This window comes from Marmota monax, unplaced genomic scaffold (assembly GCF_021218885.2).
Source record: "Marmota monax isolate L192 unplaced genomic scaffold, Marmota_monax_Labrador192_F-V1.1 WCK01_AAM20220418_F8-fsc00006, whole genome shotgun sequence".
NCBI classification, from domain to species: Eukaryota; Metazoa; Chordata; class Mammalia; order Rodentia; family Sciuridae; genus Marmota; species Marmota monax.
Window position 1 is genome coordinate 22825194 of NW_026693712.1, and position 12592 is coordinate 22837785.

The 12592-nt window shown below is 34.0% G+C and overlaps 1 protein-coding gene across 2 annotated transcripts in view; it reads left to right on the top strand.

Annotated features, from left to right (window-relative positions):
• Tmem232 (transmembrane protein 232) overlaps positions 1-12592 on the top strand; it is a 245196-nt gene that overhangs the window by 62811 nt on the left and 169793 nt on the right. For both annotated transcript variants that reach the window (XM_046460395.2, XM_058584316.1), the window contains exon 10: positions 3673-3827. In XM_046460395.2, coding sequence (XP_046316351.1) covers positions 3673-3827 — 155 coding nt within the window. The remainder of the gene's footprint in view (positions 1-3672; positions 3828-12592) is intronic.

The window sequence follows — 12592 nt, forward strand, 5'->3', positions numbered from 1 at the left end:
AAAAAATTTTATCTTTTTAATTCATTGGGGCAAAAGCATAATTACTTAATTTGTTGTCCAAGTGTTGTTAAAACTGCTTTTAAAATTATGTAGGATTTATACATTACCATACACACAATATGGTGTTGGTTCTATTTAAGAATAAGAAATTTCTGGACTGGGGCTGCAGCATAGTGGTATCGTGCTTTCCTCACACTTGTGGTTCAATCCTCAGTACCACGTAAAAACAAACAAACAAACAAATAAAAGATGTTTCCTTTCCTCTCCTGCTGTACTCCATTTCTTGTTTTAATGTCCTTTTAAGTGATCCAGACACAGGGTTTTGATTGACTTTTACAAATGGTACACTTTAATTAGCTCTGTGGATTGAAGGACCAGAATGCCCAATTGAGTTTTCCATGCTCACCAGCAAAGCTGAATTTTCTAAGCACAGTTGTCACATGGTAATAATAACACGGCTTTTGGAGAAGGTAACTTTAAACTCAGTGAAAATGGAGTAGATTCTTTATTAAAGAGTTTTATCTGTTCTAAAGTACAAAAATTCCCTGAAAAACGAGCTGACAGAGTTATATGATTAGCAATCTCATCATCCAACACTTACAAGTATTCAGGAAACCAAAGCCACCACTTAAATTTAGGATATTTTATGCTGACTGTAATTGTAAATGGGCATGAGCAACTGGATTATGAGGATTTAAAGAACTTTTTTCTTTAAAATTAGGAGCATTATCCTGTGATTAATGCCCCATAATCCAGGTAACAAGTTTGTATTGGAGAGGCCCTTGGGAGGCAATGTCAGCCATTCCCAAATGACTAAAACAAGGGTGAAACTCTGAAATCTGTATCTGAGCAGCCGTGATAGAGCCCATGCTTCAAAACTCATTTATGTTTTAGAAGCTTGAGCGGACACTCAGGGTTTACGTACTTCGATTTTCATAGAGTTCAAGGTGATGTGGTTATCTGAATTCTTAGCTGTCTGATAGCACTTCCAGAGATGAGCTTCTCAAAGTAGGCCTTGTACAAGCTGCAACTGGCAGTCAAAGCTGGGCAGCAAGGCAGGAGGTGAAAGAATTGTAGCAAGCAGTTAAATAAAAAATTAAGGAAGGAAAGAAGGGAGTCATTTAATGCCGTGGTCGGTACCAAACGTTAGATTTGGTGAAAGATTATTCTAGTCCCAACTTCTCTTCCCTTTCTTTCTTTTTTTTTTTTTGTTTAATTTCCAAACCATCACAGAATGATGATATTATAAAATGTAATAATAATGAATTACTGAAAAAAGAAGATTAAAATTATAAAAACACATTGTAATTTTTATCAGACTGAATGTTTATAATTATTCTTTCAATTTGTTGTGAAAATTTTTAATTATATATTCTTCATTTCTCTAGTGTTAACAGTTGGCAAACCACATTTTTCTGCCAATCACATCTAGAGTAGGAGTGACTTGGTGTAAAGGCAAAGAACTCTACACCACTCAAGAACTCCCAGACCATTCTCCCTCTTGGTCTTCTTTATTGATGATGTTCATGTCAACTGTATTAAATCACATAATCATCATTATTTTATTAATATTAATTGGGTAAAATTGATCTTGATGATTCGAGTGCCCTTAAGACAAAGTGAACAGGAGCAGGTCTGCGGTTAGCACATTGGGTTTATTATTTGTTGTAGAGAGAACCCTCATCACTAGGAACCATAGGATGTCTCAGCAAGAGGGAACTAGAATGCATCTGTGGTAGGACTTGAACTGTGAGTGACTGGGAGAAGATTGAGGGAGAAAGGCTTTTTTCTAGATTGGATGCTGTTAGAAAGTAGTGGCAACTGGATGATCAAGAATTTTGTGAATAAGGGCTGGGATTGTGGCTCAGCGGTAGAGCGCTTGTCTAGCATGTGCAAGGCCCTGGGTTTGATCCTCAGCACCACTTAAAAATAAATAAATAAAATAAAGGTATTGTGTTTAATTACTTCTAAAAAATAAATGCTTTAAAAAAAGAATTTTGTGAATGATTCAATGACTTTGCTTTTTGCCTGTGCTTGGGAAAATAATTATCAGATGGCTTTGTTGATTTATTATAGTATCAGTGTAATATTACCTGAGTTTGGTATTTTGTGAATTATGTTCAACAGGAGATCAAAATGACCTAGCTGAGTGCACCAGACCAGACTGTAATAACACATTGTCAAATCAGTCCAGACATCAGAGGCTGCTTTTTATTTCTCAATGATGAGTAGAAATGGCATCATAAAAAAATTGAAAATAAAACTAAAATCTTGTTCGTTGTCTAAATCCTGATTTTTTTTTCACTAAATACACTCAGGAATTTTCTCTGGTGATGATACAGATGTGTTAACACAAGTATATTTCAAGTAACTGAATATTCTATGTAGCCATGCAATATTTGTGATTTAAAAAGAAATAGTAATAATAGTAATGATAACTAAATAGAATGCATTGATTGTTGACAAAGTCACCCCAAAGTTTCAAAACCTACCTACTGACCATTTTATTCAGAATAAGTTTGTAACCTGACAACTGTCAGACATCTAAACTGAGACACCTAGGGCAGTGTGGGAAGAGAATCTCATTTATGTGAGTTCTGCTTTTTGTATGGGGTATACCACAAAGCAGAAAATTGAGTTATGTGTGCATTTACTGAAGTCAGCATGTCTCAGTCTGATACCTTACATTACTTTAAAATAGAACTTTTCTGTGGAATATTCTAACATTCTACACATTGATTTGTTTCCATTTGCTTTTCTGAGTTATTATTCCCCAGAGTCAGTAAGCTCATGCAGACTGTGTCTTACTCTTGCCTTTATCTCTACCAGGTAGCAGAGTTCCTGACATAAATCAAATCAATACACATCTGCAGTACTTAACTAATTAGTTTACTAGAAAGCTAAAATGTCTTAGTTTGAATTTATGTATGAACTTCTGACCTGTCTTAAGAGTGCTCAACATGAAATAATCTTTAAATTGTAGTTGTGATGTTCTTTTATGTGACAAGAATTATTGGAAGTGTTTCTTTTTAACAGCACAAAATATCAACTAAGTTGGCGATATGGGCACATGTGTATTTGGATCTTTACGACTCAATGGGAGTGCCGTGTCATCATTGAATACCAATTACTTCAGTGGACCAATTAGATCTAAAACTGCCAGGAAGCACTCTGAGAAATAAAACAAAGCAATAGTAGCCCATTTGTTATCTGAATTTGCAGGCTTTTAAAACACTTGCTTGACAGTGACCATGTCCTGTGGGGCATATATTTTGCTCCTTAAGGTGGAAATTCACAGCAAATTCTAGTTTGCTGTCCGATCTTTGTTCAAACTTTCCTCTATCCACTCTTGCTCATGTGTCAGGAAGAACTGAGTCACACAGAGTGTAAGAAACGTAATCTAGTCTAGCAGCTGTCCCTCAGAGGATGTAGGATTCTTGTCATATTTGTAGAATGGATATCATGGAACACAAGGGACCCATTTGAAAAATAGATACCTTAGGTTCAGATTGACTACTTATACTTACAAAAGTATTCTCACATAAATTACTTCACCTGGTAAAACTTCAAGTGTAAGAGAATATGCATTTTCATTTGTATATTTAAAATTTATTTTCATGTTGTTCAAGTCAAAGAATTTTTCCCAGATATATTTTTATGTTTTAATTCCAGGAACATTTGCCATTTAATCCAGGAGGATATGAAGTTAGCCACCTGCTCTGGCATTGTGTGGCTGTTTGGTCTTGTGTTCAGAATAATAGTCCTCAGCTGAATAGTGTGCTTGAGCATCTTATCTTCCATAAAAAGCAGCTTCAAAAGAAATGCTGGTAAGGGTGATCCTATAAATCCAAAGGAACTCATGAAGAAACCTTTGTGCTTAAATGTTAAATAACCTTTGTATTTAAATGTTAATCACACCTCAGTTGACTATGAAAAAAATTTATAATCGCAGTTCTAAAGACAAGAGCAATTTATTTATTTTGTATTAGTTCATTTTATCAATGACTCCTCTCTCTCTCTCTCTCTCTCTCTCTCTCTCTCTCTCTCTCTCTCTCTCTCTCTCCTCTCTCTCTCTTACTCTATAGATGTGCATGTATCCTTTATTTTCCATGTTACTAAAGAACAACATTTATAGTTGGGGGAAATATACTAAGATTCTATTTCTTTATGAGTCTCACTAGGAAATGTTGGTTCCTTCCAGCACATGTGCTAATTTAAGAAGAGAAATAGATGTTTTGTAGTATTACAAAAGAAGGCATGGGCTCAATGGAAGTAAATCGTTTTCTTTAATAGACAAATAATAATTTGTATATATTTATAGAGTACAATATTCTTTACAATGTGTAAACCTTGTGGAATGATTAAATCAAGCTAATTAATATATCCATCACCTCACACACTTATCTTTCTTTTGTGCTGGGATATTTAAAATCTACTCTCTTAGCAATTTTGAAATATTAAATACATTATTATTAACTATTCTTACTAAGGTTGTACAGTAGATCACTAAAATTTATTCCTCCTAACTGAATCTTTGCTCTAATCAATTAACCTCTCCTTTTTCCCATCTGCATTAAGCCCAACAAGCCTCTGATAGCTTCCATTATACTCTCTACTCTTCTGTATGTTTGGATTTTTTCAAATTGACTTGTGAGTTTATGCAGTATTTGTCTTTTTATACTTGTCTTATTTATTTAGCAAAATGCCCCTCAGGTTCTTGCATGTGTCACTCAGGGTAGTCTTTTTGTTGTTGTTGTAGAGGTTGAATAGTATTCTATTGTGTACACATGCTACATTTTCTTTATTCATCCCTTGGTCAAAGAACAATTATTATCTTGGCTACTGTGAACAATGATGCAATGACATGCCATTGTAGTTACTTCTTCAACATTCTGCTTTTATTTCCTTTGGACACCTAGCCAGAAGTGGAATTGCTGAATCATGTGGTAGTTTTATTTATAATTTTTTGAGGAGCCTCCATATTGTCTTCCAAAAATGGTTGCACTAATTTATATTCCAATCAAAAGTGCACAAGTGTTCTCTTTTCTCCATTCCTCACCAATAATTATCTTTCATCCTGTTGATAATACCCATTGTAATAGGAGTGAGGTGATATTTTATTGTGGTTTTAATTTACATTTCTTTGATTATTAGTGTGGTAGAGCTTTTTCTCATATACCTTTGGCTATTCATATGTCTTTAAAAATTTTTTTTCTTGGTACTGGAGATTTTTCCAGGGATGCTCTATCCTTGAGCTATATCCCTGGCCCCCCCTTTTTAAAATTTATTTTGAGACAGGGTCTCTCTAAGTTTCTGAATCTGGACACAAGCTTGAGATCCTCTTTTGTCAGCCTTCTGAGTCACTGGGATCACAGGGATGTGCTACTGCTATCTGGCTTATATGCCTTCTTTTGAACAATTTTTGTTCAGGTCCTTTGTCTATTTATAAATTGAATTTGTTTTCTTGTTCTTGAGTTGAGTTCCTCATATGTTTTCGATATTAACTCCTTATCAGATATGTACACTTTCTCCAAATAAGCGGGTCATCTCTTTACTCTGTTAGTTTCAAGTGCTGTGCAGAAACCTTATAGTTGGATGATACCACATGTTTATTTTTGCTTTTATTACCTGTCCTTTTGGGTTCATATCCAAGAAATCATTGCTCACATCAATTTTATAGAGTCTTTTCCTGTGTTTTCATCTAGTAATCTTACAATTTCATGTCTTCATTTGAGTTAATTAAAAAGTTAATCTATTTTGAGTTGATTTTATGGTGTGAGCTCAAGGTTTAATTTCATTCTTCTACATGTAGATATTCAGTTTTCCCAGCACTAATTTTGAAGAGATTATCTTTTTTCCATTTTCTATCAGAATTCAATTGACCATAGATATTTAGGTGTATTTCTGAGCTTTCTATCCTGTTTCACTTGTTGATGTGTCTGTTTTTATGCAGCATCATCATTCAGTTTTGATTGCTGTAACTTTATAATATATTTTGAAACCAGGCACAGTGATGCTTCCAGCTTTGTTCTTTTTGCTGGGAATTACTTTTGCAATCTGGGGACTTTTGCAGTTCTATAAGAATTTTACGATTGTTTTTCTTGTTACTATGAAGAATGATATTGGAATTTGGATAAGGATTATATTTAATCTCTAGATCATTTTGGGTGACATGGCTATTTTTTAAAATACTGATTTTTCCAATCTATGAACATAAGATATCTTTCCACCTATTTCTTGTCATTTTCTATTTCTTTCATCTGCATTTTATAGTTTTCAGTGTACTAATCTTCTACACCCTTTAGTTAAATTTATTCTGGGGGATGGTAAATAGAAGGAGTCTTTTTTATTTTCTTTTTTCATTTTTTTGAGATGGAGACTCATTATGTTGTCTAATCTGGATTGACCTTGTAATCTTTCAGCCTCAGCCTCCTGAGTAGCTAGGATTATACAGGCCCTCTAAGGATGATTTTTAAAATTTCATTTTTGGATAGTCTGTTAGTACATAGAAGTGCTTTGGAATTTTGTGTGTTGATTTTGTATCCTACAACTTTACTGAACTTAATAGTTATAAGATTTTTGGTAGGCCCTTTAGGGTTTTCTGTACATTAGATCATTTTCATCTGCAAACAGGAAGTTTAACTTTTCCCTTTCTATGATTTTTATTTATTTTTTTCTTGCCTATCTACTCTAGCTAGAACTTTCAGTACAATGTAGAACAACAGTAATAAGGGTAGATATCATCTTATTCCTAAGTTTTGAGGGTAAACTTACAAAGTTTTATCATTGAAGATGATTTTAGGTATGGGCTTGTAATATATGGTCTTTATTTGTTGAAGAACTTTAAAGGACTATTTCTGAGGAAATTGATCAGAAAGTATTCTTGGGCTGGGGATGTGGCTCAAGCGGTAGCGCACTCTCCTGGCATGCATGCGGCCCGGGTTCGATCCTCAGCACCACATACAAAGATGTTGTGTCCGCCGAAAACTAAAAAATAAATATTAAAAAATTCTCTCTCTCTCTTTCTCTCCCCCTCTCTCTCTTAAAAAAAGAAAGTATTCTTTTCTACTATTTGAAGAAGATCCCAGTTTTGAATTCCTTTTTCAGTGCTAATGACAAAAATAATAATATATCATGCCATAACAAGTTGAAAATTCAGGTATCATACTTTTGAAAATTCTGTTTTTAAATTTCTACCAGCTTGTCCTATTTCAAAAGCCTTTTATATGAAATTTTAAGTCTCTCAGATCCAATTGTAGAATCTTCTTAGAATCTGGAGCATTTTTTTTTCTCAAGGAAAGCAGTTATCCCACTTATATGTGGAAGTTTGTGTGGTTCTGGAGCAGGTAAATATTTCTAGAGAATGGCTTACAATTTACCTAATTTCCTAGAAATAGCTTATTTAGGAAAAAAAAAAGAAACCAATAACAACAACAAAAACTCATTGTCTCAAAGCCTGAGGGGAGAAACCTACTTAATTTTGCAATTTGAAAAAAACATTGTAATTCTTTTTCAAATAAGGATAAAGCTAAGGATAAAAATAAGGATAATAATTACAGATGAAAAAATAAAAGTGAATGAAAAGAGTATTATACAAATAACACAATATGATTTTATTAGGTAATTTTAATATAGAGCTCCTAAATACAATGGAAATTATAGATTTTCAATGTGATTCTTTTCTAATTTTTTTTTTTAGTTATAGATGAACACGATACCTTTATTTAATCTATTTATTTCTATTTGGTGCTGAGGATTGAACCCAGTGCCTCACGCATGCTAGGCCAGTGCTTTACCACTGAGCTACAACCCCAGACCCCATGGTGATTCTTTCAGACATTTTTAATTATTGGAAATAAGTAATAAGGGATTTAAATATTTATTTTTCAAAAGGATAAACAACTAGAACTACTTTAGTTCTTAGACAACTCTAACTTGATTTTTAAGAGAACATAAATCATATTTTAATACATAAAATAAATATTGCATGACTTTGTTGAATTTATTAACATAGCAGTCAGTCTAATACAGGTTTAAATAAGTGGTAAAACATTAAGAGGCTTATTAAGAATATCTAATTCTGGAAGTCATTTAATTATTTCTTTAACCAATTTTTAAGTTTTATTGTATCGCATCAAGATCTATTTAATTTAATTTGCTAATGATAATGTTTATCTATAAACATTTAAGAGCCAGCTATTTTTTAATTCTTAGCATTTGTAGACTTAAAGCATTAGAGGCAACACCAAATCAATTTTTAAAAATAAAAATAACGGTGGAATGAGACAGACATCATACCCTAGGTGTGTGTAGGATCGCATGAATAGTGTGACCCTACTTTGTGTACAACCAGAGAAGTAAAAAATTGTGTTTCATTTGTGTACACTGAAGCAAAGAGAATTCTGCTTTCATGTATAACTGAATAGAACAAGTAAAAAATACAAAAAAAATAAAAAGAAACTGAGGTCAAGTTTATTAGGCTTCTTATGACTAGAACAGATCTTAAAAGTCCCAGTATAACCCTGTCCCCAATGCTTCATTCTACTGTTTTTTTCTGGAGGCATTGTTAAGCAGGTAACTGCTCTGAGACAACCTGTAGTTGAATCTTCACCTTTTTTTGCTAGTGTAGGAATAATGGAGGGGCGGGGAGGAGAAAGAGGGGAGAGGACAGGGGATGGATTGAAAAAAATGTAAAATAGTGACTGTTCATATTAGAAAGGAAAAATAATTGTTTAAAACAATTTTAAAAAGTCTAAAAAATTGTTTAACAAACTGCCAAATATTTCTGATTCTACTTCTTATATTTATCTTTTTATTTTAAGGAAATAATTTAATCTTTTTTTAAAACAATGACTCTAGTAAACAAAAACTATTGATATTAAAAAAATTTGTTTTGTCTTTTTAAGTTATCATTTTGACTATTTTGTTAATAATAGCATCATATGAAATATTTAAAAATAACTTTTCTTCTTACCAAGTATTTAAGTTATTTATATAAGAGTCCATGTACCTTTCATTAAATTGGGCCATTACTCCAATTTAAAAAAAAATGTGATGCAATAATCAAAATCAAATTGGCTATTCTTTGCATTTCTGAGAAACTTCAATATTTCTCTCATGTACTCAAAGACACAACTGGTCCCAAGTGAAAAATTAAAAAATGAACTGAATATATTAGAATTAAATAAAAATATTGAAGCATCGGGGCCTGATGAGAAGCTAAGACGTTCTCAAGATTTTCTGAATCAGATAGCCTTGGAATAGTGATGCTCAAGCAAAGATACTTTCACTTTAAAGCTATCAAATCATGCTATGTCTAGGTATAAATATATCACAATGAAGCCTCTTTTATATGTAATTATAATTCACTAGTTAAGGCCAATAGAGTAAAGCAAGGGGTAAGGGATAGGAAATAGGGAAGAGACAGGAGATGGGTATGGGGGATGAGGTTGATCAGTTGTATTATGTGCAAATATGAATATGTCATATGTATAATCATAATGCACCAATAAACCAACAAAAATACCTTTATTTTAGTATCTGAAATACAGTGCCAATGGACAGTTAAAAGGAATAATATGAACAATTTGATTTTCCACATATATGAGGAAAGTAACATAATAATGAATAAATATTTAGAGATTTAAAATGCAAAGGGAGACCATTCAATGAGGTATCATAACCTTTTTTTTGTCACTTCAGTGACAAAAATAGCTTGTATTGTACAAGTAAGTGGTTCTCACCTGCTCACTTCTGATTCTGTATCTCCCCGTCTGATTTCTTCTAATTCCCCTTATAAACAACCTGACATACAAAAGGATATGAGTAGAAATAAAAGGTTTGGAGGGGCTGGGGTTGTGGCTCTGTGGTAGAGTGCTCGCCTAGCACGTGCGAGACCCTGGATTAAATCCTCATCACCACATACAAATAAAATAAAGATATTGTGTCCATCTACAACTAAAAACTAAAATATTTTTTTTAAAAAAAAGCTTTGGAAAAGGGCAAGCCCAGGAGTCCTGAAAGAACTCAAGGAAGGCAAAGACTTAGAGCAGCCTCACTGGCAGACAGGGGAAAACCGAGGAAAGGCTGCACAAAGACAATAAATCTTAAAAACTCGAAGAAGTAGGGAAAAGAATGCAAGAGCCCCACTCCCAGCTGCTGTGCACTGGCCTTTATCTGCCCAGAGCTGGAGATAAACAGCTTGCTGGAAGGCAGATTTCTACTTAATATGGTTATTTTATATGATACTTCGTACTCTCAATGCTCCACCCTGTGGTTTGGCCTTTTATAAACTGCCCCATTTACTCTGGGGAGATAGCTCAAGCCAACGCAAAAGCCTTTCTAATCTCACATGAAAATAATGAATTGTGTTTATAATTGAATTATCGGCCAATGAAGACTGCTGAGAAATGCAGTATGACATTTCAGTGGAGCACTATAATGTATAAAATTCTATCTCCCAAAGTGAAGTAGCCAATTTAATGCGCTCCATGAATGCATTCCAAAAAACTTGTCAGTTTAAAACTATATCCACATGGCAAATGCTTTCCAGACATATAGTATTTGTGTTTGCATTAAAATGAATCAAAGAATCAGTTGCTTTGTATGGACAGCAAGACCTCTGCTTTTCTGCTAGATCACTGACATGTACATGGTCTATATTTTTGGCCCAAGTAATTTTAATGTTCATGTAGCAGTCTAACAACAAACAAAAGTTGTAGTAATAGTATTCCTCCCTTCCTTACAAGCTGAAATATCAAGGTAAGTTCTCACTCTTGATTCATTTTCTTTTTTTTTTAAATTTAAATTTTATTTTTTGTTTTAATTAGTTACACATGACAGTATGATGACCTTGACATATCATACATTTGAATCAGATGGGATATAATTTCTCATTTTTCTGAGTGTACAGGTTGCAGAATCACATTGGTCATGCAGTCACATACACACAGTAATAACAATGTCTATTTCATTCTACTATCCTTCCTATTCCCCCAAACCCTCCCTTCCCCTCCCATCACTTCTTTCTAACTAATCTAAGGTAACACTATTCTTTTTTTCTCACATCTTCATACATGTGTTTTGTATAATGATGAGGGTCTCCTTCCACCATCCATTCCCCTTCTCCCTCCCTTTCTTTCTCACCCCTCTTCCCTATGTAGAGATAATCTTCTTCCCCTGCTCTTCCTCCCTACCCCATTTTGAGTCAGCCCTCTTATATCAGAGAAAACATTCGGCATTTGTTTTTTTGGGGGGATTGGCTAACTTCACTTAGCATAATCTGCTCTAATGCTATCCATTTCCCTGCAAATGCCATAATTTTATTATTTTTAGTGCTGAGTAATATTCCATTGTGTATATATGCCACATTTTTTTTATCCATTCATCCATTGAAGGGCATCTAGGTTGGCTCCACAGTCTAGCTATTGTGAATTGTGCTGCTGTAAACATTGATGTGGCTGTGTCCCTGTAGTATGCTGTTTTTAGGTACTTTGGGTATAGTCCGAGAAGAGGAATAGCTGGGTCAAATGGTGGTTCCATTCCCAGCTTTCCAAGGAATCTCCTTACTGCTTTCCAAATTGGCTGCACCAATTTGCAGTCCCACCAGCAGTGTATGAGTGTACCTTTTTCCCGCATCCTCGCCAGCACTTGTTGTTGTTTGTCTTCATCACGGCTGCCATTCTTACTGGAGTGAGATGGTATCTTAGAGTAGTTTTAATTTGCATTTCTCTGATTGCTAGAGATTATGAGCATTTTTTCGTATATTTGTTGATTGGTTGTATATCCTCTTCTGAAAAGTATCTGTTTAGGTCCTTGACCCATTTGTTGATTGGGTTATTTGTTTTTTTGGTGTTTAGCTTTTTGAGTTCTTTGTATACTCTTGAGATTAGAGCTCTACCTGATGTGTGAGGGGGAAAAATTTGTTCCCAGGATGTAGGTTCTCTGTTCACCTCATATATTATTTCTCTTGCTGAAAAAAAACTTTTTAGTTTGACTCCATCCCTTTTGTTAATTCTTGGTTTTAATTCTTGTGCTATAGGTGTCTTATTCAGGAATTTGGGGCCTAGTCCCACTTGATGGAGATTAGGGCCTACTTTTTCTTCTGTTAGATGAAGCAGAGTCTCTGGTTTAATCCCTAGATCCTTGATCCATTTTGAGTTAACTTTTGTGCATGGTGAGAGATAGGGATTCAATTTCATTCATTTCCTGGATTTATTATTGATCTTTAGATCTGTGCTTTTTATAATCATTTAGTCTGTGTGAAGGATAAACATACGACTTATGCATTGCCTAATTATCAAGCAGTGAACAAACACTTTCAACCTCCATTGAGAAGACCTGATTTTTAGATCTGTTTCACTACCTGTCTAATTTTGAGTGAGCCACTTAACCTCTATGGATCAAAGTCTGTTTAGTAGTTATTTAGAGATAAAACCCACTTCAAAGAGTTTTTTTTTTATAGAGATTTAAATAAGTATACGATGCCATCTTTTATACTCTAGTTCTCCCCTAGGTATCTTCTGTTTTGCTAATTCAGACTTAAGCAAATTTCTCCCCAATCAGGCTCCTGCCTGCTGAATGTCTACCTTCT